This window comes from Perna viridis, chromosome 3, assembly GCF_037379345.1.
Source record: "Perna viridis isolate PV_CMFRI_1.1 ecotype Kerala chromosome 3, ASM3737934v1, whole genome shotgun sequence".
Lineage (NCBI taxonomy): Eukaryota > Metazoa > Mollusca > Bivalvia > Mytilida > Mytilidae > Perna > Perna viridis.
The window spans coordinates 6,746,819-6,761,171 of NC_142447.1; the positions used below are offsets into that span (position 1 = coordinate 6,746,819).

General features: G+C 31.7%; 1 protein-coding gene across 2 annotated transcripts in view; it reads left to right on the top strand.

The window, feature by feature from the left end:
• Nucleotides 1–910: 910 nt before the first annotated feature.
• LOC148620828 (uncharacterized) overlaps nt 911–14,353 on the top strand; it is a 29,297-nt gene continuing 15,854 nt past the window's right edge. Inside the window, exons 1-16 of one of the 2 annotated variants that reach the window (XM_088574660.1) lie at nt 911–1,040; nt 1,889–2,044; nt 2,269–2,413; nt 2,862–2,996; nt 3,299–3,380; nt 4,099–4,174; nt 5,160–5,227; nt 6,071–6,149; nt 7,288–7,409; nt 7,729–7,859; nt 8,928–8,974; nt 9,649–9,827; nt 10,481–10,596; nt 11,400–11,544; nt 12,366–12,446; nt 13,635–13,727. In XM_088574660.1, coding sequence (XP_088430786.1) covers nt 998–1,040; nt 1,889–2,044; nt 2,269–2,413; nt 2,862–2,996; nt 3,299–3,380; nt 4,099–4,174; nt 5,160–5,227; nt 6,071–6,149; nt 7,288–7,409; nt 7,729–7,859; nt 8,928–8,974; nt 9,649–9,827; nt 10,481–10,596; nt 11,400–11,544; nt 12,366–12,446; nt 13,635–13,727 — 1,698 coding nt within the window. In that variant the 5' untranslated portion in view covers nt 911–997. The remainder of the gene's footprint in view (nt 1,041–1,888; nt 2,045–2,268; nt 2,414–2,861; nt 2,997–3,298; nt 3,381–4,098; nt 4,175–5,159; nt 5,228–6,070; nt 6,150–7,287; nt 7,410–7,728; nt 7,860–8,927; nt 8,975–9,648; nt 9,828–10,480; nt 10,597–11,399; nt 11,545–12,365; nt 12,447–13,634; nt 13,728–14,353) is intronic. The other variant, XM_088574659.1, reaches the window with a different exon arrangement.

The following is a 14,353-nucleotide window of genomic DNA, read 5'->3' on the forward strand; positions in this document are numbered from 1 at the left end:
ACTCCACTAAAAACTGGGAGCATGGACCAGGTGCACCAGTAGGATAAGTGTCCTCTGCTTTTCTAGAAATGCCCGCCGAGTTGCTCATAAAAAGTCAAGTATGGGGTAGACGAAGAGGAAAGGAAAATGAGGACACATTGAACAAATCAGTTTTCATGGCGCAGATGGATACACTGTAACAATCCACGAGTTCATAATGACGACCATAAAACTTCTGTAGTGATGACATCAATCTTGTAGCAATATCACCCTGTTCCAGAAGCCTGTTTGTTAGAATTCTAGCGACCTATACTTTAAAAACTGATGAATTTGACTGTTTTGGTATCCCGATATGAAAAATACAAAAAAAAATGAATTTTTTGTGTTGATGAAAGAGTAATCAAGGGAACCAAGGTTATAGCGGTAATCAAAAGAATGTTATCCAGGGACAAAGACCAGACATGGAAAACAGACATACACAACAAAGAACATAAAGTAACTAAAATCATACATACAAAGTAACAAAAGCAAATGAGCATAAGTAATTTTTTGTCAGCTGCTGGAGTTGAACAAAATTTTATTTGAAAATCCAAGTAATTTTGGGATAAAAAAATCATTTATTTTCTGTTCTTTACCATGTGAAAATTTGGCTTAAATTTTGAGTATTTTTTTTCAATTCGTTGGTCTCTAAAATCATAGAATATTTAATGTAAACGGGGGCTAATGATAGAATTCTGATAAACTTTTTTTCACACAATAAAAATCGACTAATGGATTAAATGTCAGTGGAATTTACAATTAACAATCACTTTTTGATTAAAAGGGAACTAACAAACCACGAAATAAATTTACGGAATACGGATAATTTCCAGTTATCGATTTGAATTTTATAAATATACTGGTTACCTGTTAGCATTACTTTTTCTGCTTCGATTCTTTGACAGGGGGTCAAGTATAAAACATCCGACAGATCTAGATTAGCAAGTGCTTGGTAACCAAAGACGCTTTGAGAATTGTAATGGCAGAGAAACAAAATAAAACGATTGGAGGCTACTCTTTGGGTACGATGTAAAATTCAACTATATATTAAGATCAACATTGATTTATAGTAGATATTTAACCATACATATACAAGTGTTGCCATTAAGAAGTTGTAAAAATGTCCCGATCCGTACACTGATACAGTCACTCTCAGACTATGCCTCGTCAATCTGTTACCTAATTCAAATATTAACGTTAGGTAAACGCCCCTTTAGTCACAAGAAGAGGTTGATAAGATTTGTCAGGGGATTTCCACCTTCAGAAACCTGTCTATAAACACAAAATCCTCTTCTTACCTATGAACTGATATGAGACGGGTAAAACCTGAAACACTCCAATAGAAACATAAGTTCATACCCAAAATTAGTCTTAGAGCAGCATTGTCTGACCAAATCTTAATCTGAAGTTTCTCATGTTTTATTGAGACAGCATGAATTGTGGAAATTGGAGTAAATTTTTGTGCTGGAAACCCCTTTCATGTCATCTTGCAGAACTTTTTTATAATATATTTTTTGTGTACCAGATCCTTGATTTTTATTTTACCATGTTTTTGTACTTTTTACTTTTTTGGTACAAATGTAGTACAGCAACAGCATTGAAAGTTTAATATAAGTAAATTATAGCAAATGAATAAAGTTTTATTCCTTGAAAAAAAAAAGAGTCTAACATGAAAAATTTGTTGTATTTAGTTTTGTTTTATGGTGATATAGGTCAAAATAGATCTTACATGTATCCTTTTTGGTTAAGTACATTTTAATACACACTCCAGGTAATAAAATGGTTGTTTCCTTAAAATATGAAATTATTAATTTAGTTTCAATCAAAGTTGTGAAGTTAATGATTGAATGTGATGTGTTATTTTTTTCAGTGAACAAGTATGAACTAATTTGTCTAGAAAACCAGGGGAAGAATGGTTACCAGAGCCCTGAAAGAATACTTCTTGCATTTAAAGTGCTCGATGAATTGGTGCCTAAACTTGGGGTGTATTCTAGAGTACTTGGAAAAATAAAGGATGACTTAAATGGTAGGTTATACAAATTTATTCAAATTCATTAGGATTGGTTGTGAATTCCCCCTTTTTATGGTGAGACATTAAAATTTGCACTGCAATTTATCAATTGTTCCAAAACAAGAAATTAGATCATTTCCTTCTTTATTTTGCTGCAACAACAAAAAAAAAACATTGACATAAACAATTATCTGTCAGTTTAGGAAACAACCTTCTATAGTGTTAATTTGATCTTCCAGCTGCTGTGTACAGTAAAGAGCTGACAACTGCTCCAGATGGTGCTGTTGTTAATCAACCATATTTTACACTGGTTCAAAGGTCATCTACAAAAGAGGCAGATAAAATAGACTTACTCACTGAACAGCTAGAGACTGTTAAAAGAAGGTAAATGAACAACTTGTCAACACATACATGAATGTTGTGGAAAATTATCAGGGTTATTTGTGGGAGTGTAATAGTTGAGAACACTCATACTTGAAGGGTATTCTTATTTACATATTTTTTATGGATATTTGCATTTTGCTGCTTTTGCCTTGTGCACATTTCTATGTATCTCTTTTTCTATGGCTAACAGTTATTTTAGTTTTTGTCTTGCATGTTCCTTTGCTCTAAGATATTGCTGTTAAATGCTTTCTACCCTCAGAATGGTGATTATAAAAATCTGTCATGTAACTTTGTGCAATTATGGTTTAACACAAAGAAGCTAGTTGATTTCACAGGTTACAGGAATGTAATCCTTATTATGCCCCACCCCAAGTAGGGGTAAATAGTGATAGGGATGTCCATCCTTTCTTTTTATTATGTGTTTACTTTGTATTTTCTTTCTTGTCAGGCTATTTGAGAAACATAAACAATATGAAGAAAGCCAACAAAAGATTGAAGAATTGGAAGAAAACCTTGATAATATGGAAGAAAAAACACTAAATTTAGAAAAACAAGTTGCAAATCAGAAAGCAGAGATTCACAGGTAAATGTATTGCTCCAGTTGCTTTTTTCTGAACTTGAGATCAAGATTTTTAAAAGAAAATCAAAATTTCATTTTAATTGATATTTATTTTTAGAAATAAACTTTGTTATAGAAGCTTAACTATTTACTACTAATTAAATAATACAAGTTGATTGCTTTCAATAAAAGGAAAATACCAAAATATCTGATAAGGAATGTGTCTGCCAAGTCACTTATTTGTATTTGGTCAGCATCAATCTTTTTAATTTCTAAAATACATGGAGATAACTATTTTCCAATTTTGTATGTTTGTATGCAATTAGACTGGAAGGAGAATTACAAGATGAGAAAGAAAGAGCAGCAGATATGGAACAAAGATTACATGGTGATATTCATGATTTACAGGTATACTACTTTATTCCCAAGTGGCATACAATAATATTTTTCTATAATGTTCACAGCTACTCATTTTAGTAATTTATGATGCTACTATTTAATTTCATATCTTACATGTTCTCAAATACATGAATATATTTTGTTATTTAAGTAGACTTATTTGTGGTGATATTTATTCATGATTTTTAATACCCTTCACATTAAGTGGAGAGGTATAATGTGATATACTCAAAAAAGTTGCATATCTGTCTGTCCGTCTGTCCATCCCCAGATGATTTCCAGATGATAACTTGAGAGGATACTGAAGGATATTTTTTAAACTTAGTATATTTACTGAGTATAATAAAGCACAGATCAAGTTTGAATTTCAGTTTTATCATATTATTTACACAAAAGTTATGGCCATTTTAGTTGTTTTTTCCCCCAAAAATGTTTTTTTAACTTGACGTATAATTTTATGTGCAGTTAGATGCCCTTATTTTCTTTCTTGTGAAATTAGCAAATAAATTGCTTGTGAAAAAAGTAAGTTTACTATGTATGCTTTTTTAAAATGTTTTCAATCAGTATTAAATAAAATTTGACGACACACCATGATCTGCTTTGAATGACATAAAAATTATGATTTTGCTGAACATTACTTGCATGATGTGTGTTGTTTTTTAAATTATTTCTGTAACTTTCTCTGCTGTCAGTACCAGTATATAAAGACAGAACAATATTTTCACAGGATACCATTGATGAAGCCAATCAAGAAATAGAATCCCTCTCCAGATATAAGAAGGGGTATGATGATTTATATATAGGTATGGCATTCCATTGTTGTATGTTGAATTTTAGCAGCTAATTTAAAAATTGTAAACACAACTTTTACATTATGTATCCAAGTCACAACATGTTTATTTTTATGCATTTTACAAAGTGTAATATACCATGTTTACAGAATGGAAATTCATAACTGCATAGTCATAGATATTTATGTTTTTTTTTTCAATTCAGTGTTTAATTTGTTATTAGCACATCTTCAAATTACCACATGACATAACATAAACCAGACAATTTTTGAGGGATTTTGATAATTTTTTAAAACTTTTTATTGGCTGAAGGAATGTTCCTTTTGCTTTTCAGTGTTTTTTTTTATTTCAAAGATATGATTTTTAATATATAAAAAAAATAGATTAAAAAGCTAGAGTTATTAATGTTGAAAATGTTTTGTTTTTGTTACCCTGTCCTTTTTATTTATATATATATTTTTTCAAAGTTTAGTTTATAACTGTATATTTGTTAATGCATGGGTTTGCAGAAGCATCATCTTGAGGTAAACACTTGCCATATGGTCATATTTTCAATGTGTTCAATACTTAAGTAACACACCAGATAAAAATCCTGTGAAATGTGATTTATGGATGGAAAGCCTACATACATGTATTTTTATTTTTGATATTTTGTTTAAAATGTTACAGTAAACAGAAATTTACATTTACATTTACATTTAACCCTTGTCTTAAGGAGATTAAAAACATGTAGAATGCACTGTATAATTCAAAATTAAAGGGAGGTAACTCTGTAAATGAAACTAATATACAATAGAAACTATTGGATTTTCAAGGCGGATTATCTCCTATGAGCACACAGGTCAGAATGAATAATTGTACATTTCATTATATAGACATATAAAGCAACTTAACAACAACAAAAATGTTTAGCCTTTTTTGGGGTGTATCACATATTACACAATTTGTATGATTTATACAAAGACTTAAAGACAAAGACTTAATTCTCTATTTATAGCTTTTCTGGACACTGCAGAGAATGAATTTACTAAGAAGAAAAAACAACCTGTTATTTCAACTAAAAGGGTATGTATGTTTTTTAAAGATATGAAAGAGTAATCAAGGGAACCAAGAATCCAAGGAAATCAAAAGAATGTAATTCAAGGACAAAGACCAGACGTGGAAAACAGACAAATACAACAAAGACCATAAAATAGCCAAAATGATATGTAAAAAGCTAACAAAGTAAATGAGCAACTCAGGCACCACTAAAACTGGGAGCATGGACCAGGTGCATCAGTAGGGTAAGCATCCTCTGCTTCTCTAGAAACACCCACTGAGTTGCTAATAAAAAAGTCAAGTCCAGGGTAGATGATAGAGGAAAGAAAAACTATGACACATTGAACAAATCAGTTTTCATGGCACTATTGGATATATTGTAAAAATCCATGAGTTCATGATGACGACCATAAAACTTCTGTTGTGATGACTTCAATCTTGTAGCAACATAACCATGTTACAGAAGCCTTATTGTAAGATGTCTATGGCTATTGGTATGTATATTTAGGAGACTTTGTAGGCAATAATAAACAAAAAAAAAAACATTTATGGTACAAACTGATACAGAAAAAAATGAAATTTGGTTCTTTAAATTAAATTTTCATTCAAATCATTAACAGTTTTATTTTTGGTGGACATATTAATTTGAGATATTCAGCAATAACTTAAAGACTATAATATCCCAAAGCAAAGAAATGTCTTCTATGTCAAGCTAACACTTGCATAAAAAGAAAATCTTATGTGACCATGATTTTATTCTCCCTGGGAAGGTCACTTCAGAAAGTTATTAAGATAATTCATCCAAAACATCAAAATTCTTTAAAAAATGTTTTTCTACATGTTCTGTTTATTTTTTTATCTGTTTTTCAGGCCAATCTGATAAACAACATAGAATCAGCTCAAAAATTAGAAGAACAATTACAAACTGTACTTAATACGGCTGTTGAAGGTAAGGGAGATAACTCAGAAGTTAGCAAACACTTAGCAACTAGTTGAAGGTAAGGGAGATAACTCAGAAGTTAGAAAACATTTACCAACTAGTTGAATGTAAGGGAGATCACTCATATGTTTACTAGAACATCTATGGTAGGGTTGAAAATCAAAGGTTTCTGTGGTATTAATAGAAAAAGAGTTAAGCATTTTAACTGTAACTGTATCTGATATGGAAAAGTGTGATAATAAGATGATTTCTGGATCTTAATGCTAAAACATTATCTTCAATGTTAGGACTGCTCAAATATTTCCCTGTTGACAATTTTATTACCTTTAAGTACTTTCCATGTAAGAATCAGGCAGTGGGTGACACATTATAATTCTCAGTTTGGCCTTTTGTGCCTCAAACATATTCAATACATCAAGAAAACAGCTGAAAAGCTATTTGAATTTATCCTGTAGCATTTGTGATGTAGATGTAAAAATAACATAATTGTCAATTTTTAGTGTTAAGATAAAGTGTCTGGTTAAACAATATTTGAAGGAAATAAAATTTGCTGTATTTGATAATCTCTTAAAGCTTATTATTGTGAAAGTACTTTAATTCATGGATACCAATTTTCATGGATTAGGGAAGAAACACAAGTTCACGGATTCTTGAATTCGTGGTTATGAGGTTTGCAGTATACACATCAATAGGATCATCCTTTTCGTTGGGAACCAAATTTAGTGTTTGTCCTACCCTTGAAAACCACGAAAATTGGTACCCCATGAACAATAGTACTTTTACAGTATTAGAAGTATGACTGTTCCACTCTGTCAGGATTAGATTTGTATCAAAATCATTAAAGGTCATTAATGTTTGTGTTATTGCTCTTAATCATCAAGAAGTTTTGAAAAAAGACACATTGGTTTTTTTGTTTTTGGCTGATGATCTAATTCGTTTCACAATTTTTTAAGATCTGTTCTATCAAATTGAGGCATCAGATCAGATGGTGAAAATAGTTCTGGTATTGATTTCGGTATCAATCTGAAATGAGTATGATGCATTAATGTATTGTAGATGGTTATTTCCCTTACTTTTAGCAATGTACAAACTAGCCAATTTTTAAAGACTGATACCTTATTTAAGCTGCTTTTACAAATCTTTCCAGAGTTTGACAAGTTTTTAGAAGAACACAAGCATGAATTACAAAAGATAGAGACCTTCAAAGAAGATGTGACTGAAGCAGAGTTGGAAATTCAGGAAATGGATTTAGAACAAGCAGATCAGGAGGTTATTTAAGCTCATCAGATATGCTATATATAAAAATGGAAATGGAAAAAGCTCATCAGTTATGCTATATATAAAAATGGAAATTTTTTTGTGACTTTCTTATTTTCACTATTCGTGAAAGCTTGCAAATTTAAGTCCAGATATTTTACATATAAATTTCATTCCATTAAATCTGAAAACACAAAAAAATAAAGACTGTGAAAATATAATATGCTATTCTTAGATGAAATCCTGAAATTTGGCGCCGGTGAAAATTACCGGCTCTATGGTGTAATGCTGTCTTTTCCTGTCTGTATTTCATTCTATGACTGTTTTGCAGCTTGAAGCAGTACAGGAGAGATTTAAGAACACAGTTGGAGATATCACAAATGAATTACAGTTATTAAAACACCATGGTCTGATGCTACAAGAACAGTTACAGAAATTAGAGCTCAGCAAACCCTCTCTCGGGTAAATTTACAGAACTTGGTTAAACTGATATTCAATAGCTTCTAAGTGATATTCATTCCACAAGTTTCAAAATACAGTCAAAGCTCTCTAAATCGAAAATGAATAAAATGAAAAGCTGGCTAAATCAGACACTTTTTAAAAACCCCTTACTGTAAATCTGAATTTATTTTGAACTTGGGTAAATGTTAACATGTAATATTAACATGTAAATTCAACACAGAATTTTACATGGAACACCTGTCAAAACCCAACAAATACTACAGGCCTTTAAAGTTTGGTTTAGACAGGTTTCACTGTATATGTGAAGACAAATATTAATGTAGTTGATTAGACAAGAACAACCTTACCTACTTTGAAAGAACTATTGTTTGTGGGGAACAAATTTTTGTGGTTTTCATGGCTCAGTACAACCAAAAAAAATCATGTTTTTAACAAAGTGTATTAATATGATAATTAATTGGAATGAGCTGATAACCAATATAAGATAAGTGCCGAAAAATACCTACATGTAACAAGTGTGCAAAACTTGTTCCATAAGTTAAGTAGCAGTCTCTATAAAAATTAGACAGGTGGTGATCATGAATGATAAAACCCCAACGAATTCAGTTTTATTTCTTGTTCAGTCTTAGTTTTTCATTTGGGGGTTGCGCTTTTGGGATAAAATTAATATAGATTTTACAGGAAATTGGAAAAGAGTTATCATTCTTGATTTGGTTTGATTTGATTGATGTTAGTGGAAGATTAAAGTGTAGTTTTCTCAAAAGTACAGATCTAAATACAGAAAGGACTATTGTCACATGAAAATATAGCATATGTAGACCAAAAAACATATTCAAAATTTGATGAGTTTCCAAAATTTTGACAAGCCTAGAAGATTGAAACCAACAAATATAATTAGTTTCACAAAACTAAGGAATTAAAAAATTAGCTGATGGTAGCAGTCTGACTGAAAAAGCTATTGAACAAACTTTGTCAATGACTATTTTGTTAAATTATTCAAGTGAATGGTTTCTAGGTTTTGTTCCAGAGTGAGAGTATTTGAAAGTTCTGATTGTTTTCATGTTTCAGGAGGAAAGAATTGAAGCTATTAGAACCTGAGGGACTCACTAAAGGAGGTGAGATAATTTAAGTAGCTGTCTTTGTAAGAATCATGCAAAATCTGAAAATGTGATATACCCCCAAAAAGGTTACATATTTTTATTTTTGTAATTAAGTTGTTTTATGGGTCTATACTATGACATGTGTAATTATTCATTCAAATCTGCCTGCTCTTAGGAGATAATTGACAGTGAAAATCCAATATATCCTATTGTATTTTAGTGTTATTTACAGATTTATCTCCCTTAATTTTGAAATCTACAGTGCATTCTATATAATTTTCATATCCTATGAACACAGGTTTTATTAAAAACTAAATATTAATTTCTGTTTACTATGGCAATTCATACAAAATATCAAAAATAAAAATATGTAGGCTTTTTACCCATGAATCACATTTTGCATGATTCTTAGCTGGAGTGCTACTTAAATATTAAATTCGTTTCATATCCTAATTTTTACTTGAATGTTATATAGGTGCTTTAAAAATTCATAACATATGCATAAATATTTCAGACTAGCCATAATTGTTGTTGGCTAGTCATAAATATTTCAGGTTAGCCTTAATTTTTGTTCACTAGTCATAAACATTTCAGGCTAGGCTTAACTATTTATTTTTTTATGCTAATACCACACAGTATTACACACAAGAAAGTCATCTTTTCATCTGTGTACAATACAATTTTTCCAGACTCTATATTATCGGCGGGACTTGGAGATGAAGAAGAGAAGAATGCTGAACCAGATCCTTTCATTCCTCAGGAACAGGTGTTCAGTAAATATGCTGCTATGGTATATACCTCCAGTAACATGGGAAAATCTTTTGATACATTCAAAGAAGCAGAATTCTGTCCTAGTTGTGGTGAGAAGGTCAGTATTAAGTATCATCACAAACTTAAAGCAACACAAAACTAATACTTCGATTTGAGAGTATTTTTACCATCCTTGGTAATTTTTTAAAAATTCTATGATATCACAGACAGTTGAAAACATACTGAAGGCCTAATTAATATTATTGAATCAACAAATAGTTTCTTGTAATTGTGAATAGACTTTTTTGTCTTAAAGGGGTAGTCTTTATGAATGCCCAGTGTTTACTTCTGTGATAAAATTCTTTATGTTCTACCTGAAGCTCTATCTTTGGGAAGTATATGTCACACATGCTCATTGACCACCCGGCAGTTAGACAAAAGGGTTTATTGGATATCAGTATTGTGTATTAAGTTTATTGTATGTTTACAAGTGCAATCAATAAACATTGTAAATAATGGCAACATTTTGAAAGTTTATTCATCTAATTCAAAATGGATATGAATGAAATGATCATTAAATATGAACGAAACCTTACATTCGTATTTTTTCCCAACAGTGATGTCCTTTCAAACTTCAAAAACAAATTGTGTGGGGAAAATTACAAAAAAGACAATTTTGAAGTTTTGTTCTTATTTATTGGTGCATTAGTAATCTAGACTTTTTGAACATATTTAGATATTTTTTCGTCAGTTCTTATTTTCATTTTTCAGACAGTTATATGTCCTCACAAGTTACCTGGTAGTGAAAAAGTCTTCAAGCTCCCTATCAACTGTACTCACATCAAAATATCTCGGCCAAAAGTCAGAGTCAACAAGGACCTTATAGAGTATGTATACTGTGGGGCATTTCTTTTAGATCAATCTAAAACATGTTTTAGAATCACAATTCAGGTTTCAGTCATTTAAAAATGCAATGTTCCAATGAATGGATTTTAAATATGGCTGCCCATAAAACGATGTCTCAGATTATGATTTCAATTTGAATCATTGGTCTTTAATGTTTCACATGATTTAAAGTCATGTTTCTGGAAGAGTTTCAGATTATGTGAAAGAATCACACCCATGATTACTGGAAGTTAAAATTTGTGCAGAAAAATTAATATTTAAGACTGATGTAAGAAAAGAAAAGAACCTAACTACTTTTAGTGAGCTATGAATCTGTTCAACTACTTAGTACATTTGATTCATTTCAAATCACAAATACATCCTTTCTCGATGTTGAATTTTTTAATTTTTTTTTTGATGAGCTGCAATGATTAAAGAGAAACAGATTACTTACAAAGGAATGAAATTTATTGTAAAAGGGAGATAACTCTTTATTTTGTGCAAAATTTGGTTGCCCTGTTAGGGAACTTGAAATCATTTTCCATTAAAATTAAGCTTTATACTATGTGTATCTAACATACAAATTATATAAACATATATTGAAGCAAACAGTTTAGTGGTAAAAAATTATGTTGTACCACTCACATCACAGGGTTTGCCTGTTTTTTACATGGACATCCTCTCAAATGCATAAGTGTCATTTTAGTTTTTTTCCCTAAATTTTAATATCACATTGAAGGAATATTCACTTCAAAAATTCTGTAATTAGATTGAGTTGCATTTTTATTAACTTTGTATCTCATAGTGAAATTATGAAACCAGTGAGCCCAGAATATACCATAGATATGGCTCCCAGCTCAGCTGACACATCAGGGTACCAGCGTCGACCAATCACAGACTCTGCTACATCCAGGGGAAGTCCCAGTATCATGAGCAGTGAAGCACATATGGTAAGAGTTTAAACTTCTTTTTACTCTTTTTATTTGTATCTTTACTGTAACATGCCATTAAACTTATGTTTTTTTTTGTTTCTCGTAATGAATACCTTTGGTTACCGATACTACAGTTGTGAGATATAACTATTATCCAAAGTTGAAAGGTTGTAAAAAAGAATGCATTTTACTTGTATACATGTATATCTTTATATAACAAGAATAGGCATTGTGTTTATGTCAAAGAGACAACAACCCCACCGGGATAGAAATGTCAGTCCAAGCCCACCCATTGGTCTTCAATGAACGACGAGGAAATCATCATACCACAGGGTAGACTGCAGCCGGCCCCAAAACATAAAAAAAATTATGTTTACCTAAATAATCTGCCATTACCAGCAATTTTACTTCCAATTTTTGTGCTTTTTATTTTATACCAACATTGTAAGTACAAGGAATCCATTGTAAAATTGCTGGTTGTGTATATGTGTCAGAAGAAGTATCATTTTACCACCTTGTCCATCTTCAGTCTGTCCGTCTGTTACACTTTTCTGTAGCAAATTGTTTCTACTTCGACTGTTTTAATAAAGCTAACTTGCAATCTGGCAAGTGGTATAAATTTTTTACATTACCTAGTACAAGTACCCAAAGTAGTAGAAAAGTAATTTATGGTTTTTTGTTCATTTTAAACAAATTACTTTGTCATTTTTTCCCACAGAAGGTGCAAGAATTAACAAAATTTCCAACAAAAGAGGGGTTCCTGCTATATGTACACCTTCTGGATCTGCTATTGCTTAGAAAATGAATATATAAGTTTAATTAAATGCTACTTTTTTCAGCCACATTCCTTACACAGACTTTTTGATGATTACAAGGATAGGACAAATGTAGAAAGAAATATTCCTAGACCACTGTCATTGGTAAGAGCTCATATTTTTATGGTTGAAAGGGTTCACTAAATTTTACTGTACATACATGAAGATTTTAAGGGATTGTATGTAGATTTTTACCTTCTTTTAGCCAATTCATTGTTGGTTATTTGGTCTAAACAGGACAACTTGGCACTTCCTAATCTCAGCATCATGCAAATGCTACCTGTGATTTAAACTTCATTAAAAGACAAACAAATTCTTTACTAGCATTTAAGGATGTAGACCTAGGGTAAGGGACACAAATCTTACAAATCATTGGAACGTTTGTATTCTGCATTTTACATCAATCTCATGTAAGCATCAAAGTAACTTGGACTGATTTCATTCTTTTTCAAATGAAAGCTTGATAGCCTTTGGTGAAATTGAATAAGACACAAACATATCACTGATTTCAAGAATTATGTCCCTTACCCTTTGTCTACCTCCTTAAGATAGCACCTTTGTCATGTTATGTTTTAAAAGGAAATCTGTGTACACCAATCCCTTTTGGACTTTAAAATTGGTTTGGAAAGGCCATAATAAAAAAAATCCTAGATTCTCATCCCACTTTTCTGGAAAATTTGGGCAGGAGGATAAATTTTATTTTTTGTTTTCCTACACTGTCACTTGTACTGAAAACTAATGTAGTTTGTTGCAATCATCTATGGATGCTATTGATCAATTTAACAATCACAAAAAAACTTTGAACAGCTCTATCAAAGTATATGTGCTGAATCTCTAATGCTACACCTGTACCAGTTTTTTTTATCAATCAGGAACTATTTTTCAAAGAAAAAACAGTGAAGACTGTGTTAATAATCATGATTGATGAAAAAGGATCCGGATAAGACACAAAATATGAAAAAAATTTGAGTCAGGAATTATTTTCAAAATCCAATTTGAAAATTAAAAAAAAAATCTAGGCTGGTGTGAAAAATTGATTCAGGCAAGGATGAAAATGGGGATTTTCTTTAAAATGACTAAAGGCAAAATATTCAATTTACCAAAGGTCAAAATACATTTAAATTCATGTAATTGGATTTTAAAAAGTGTCTGCTTTGGACGATTTTTTTATTAATCCAGGTTCATTTCAGACAGGTTTTTGGATTAATCAGGGTTCATTTTAGACAGGTTTTTGGATTAACCAGGGTTCATTTCAGACAGGATTCAATGTAACCTTACTCTCTTTGATTACAGGACAGAACTTTGTCACAGATTGAACAGTTTTGGTCTTTCCTTATGTTCACAGATGAAAACATTGATGAGAAAAACATCAGGAATTCTGTTCTGGTATGGATAAATTAAATACTACTAACTCTTACAAGTGAGACTACTTAATAAGGCAATATTGACCAAATAAGCCACCTGTGCAGGTCCAGGTGTCAAAAGGATAGGCCTGCAGCAGCGCTAAGCTTGTCGTAAAAGGCGACTAAAAAGTGCTCAGAACCTTAGCTGGGGGCTAGGACACTCTTCCCACAGAGCAACTGGGTTGTGTGCCCCAGGTGGTGGAATGGGGTACCCCTGGTGTGTTACATGCTGGGGTTGTCAGGCTATAATACGAAAAACCTGACCGCAAACCATAGTGGTGCACCGTGTTGGGAAAGATGCCACATTCCTCGCACATTAAAGAACCCTACTGTGGTATTCTCCCGGAGTAGGAACCATAGGGCTCCGCCACAGGAGGCTAAATCGCCCAACCCTACCCACCTCTCCCTATTTCCAGTGGCAATCAAAATTTGTCAACCCCATTATCCTTGTGTCCCATTCCATTTTTCTTTTCATCATTTCATGTTCATTTAATCATCCACTTCATGTTCATCACCTGAATATAGCTGAAATATTGCTGCTCGGGTGTTAAACCCCAACAAACAAACAACCAAATAAGCCCTATCATATTTTGTACTGACTTCAGAAGC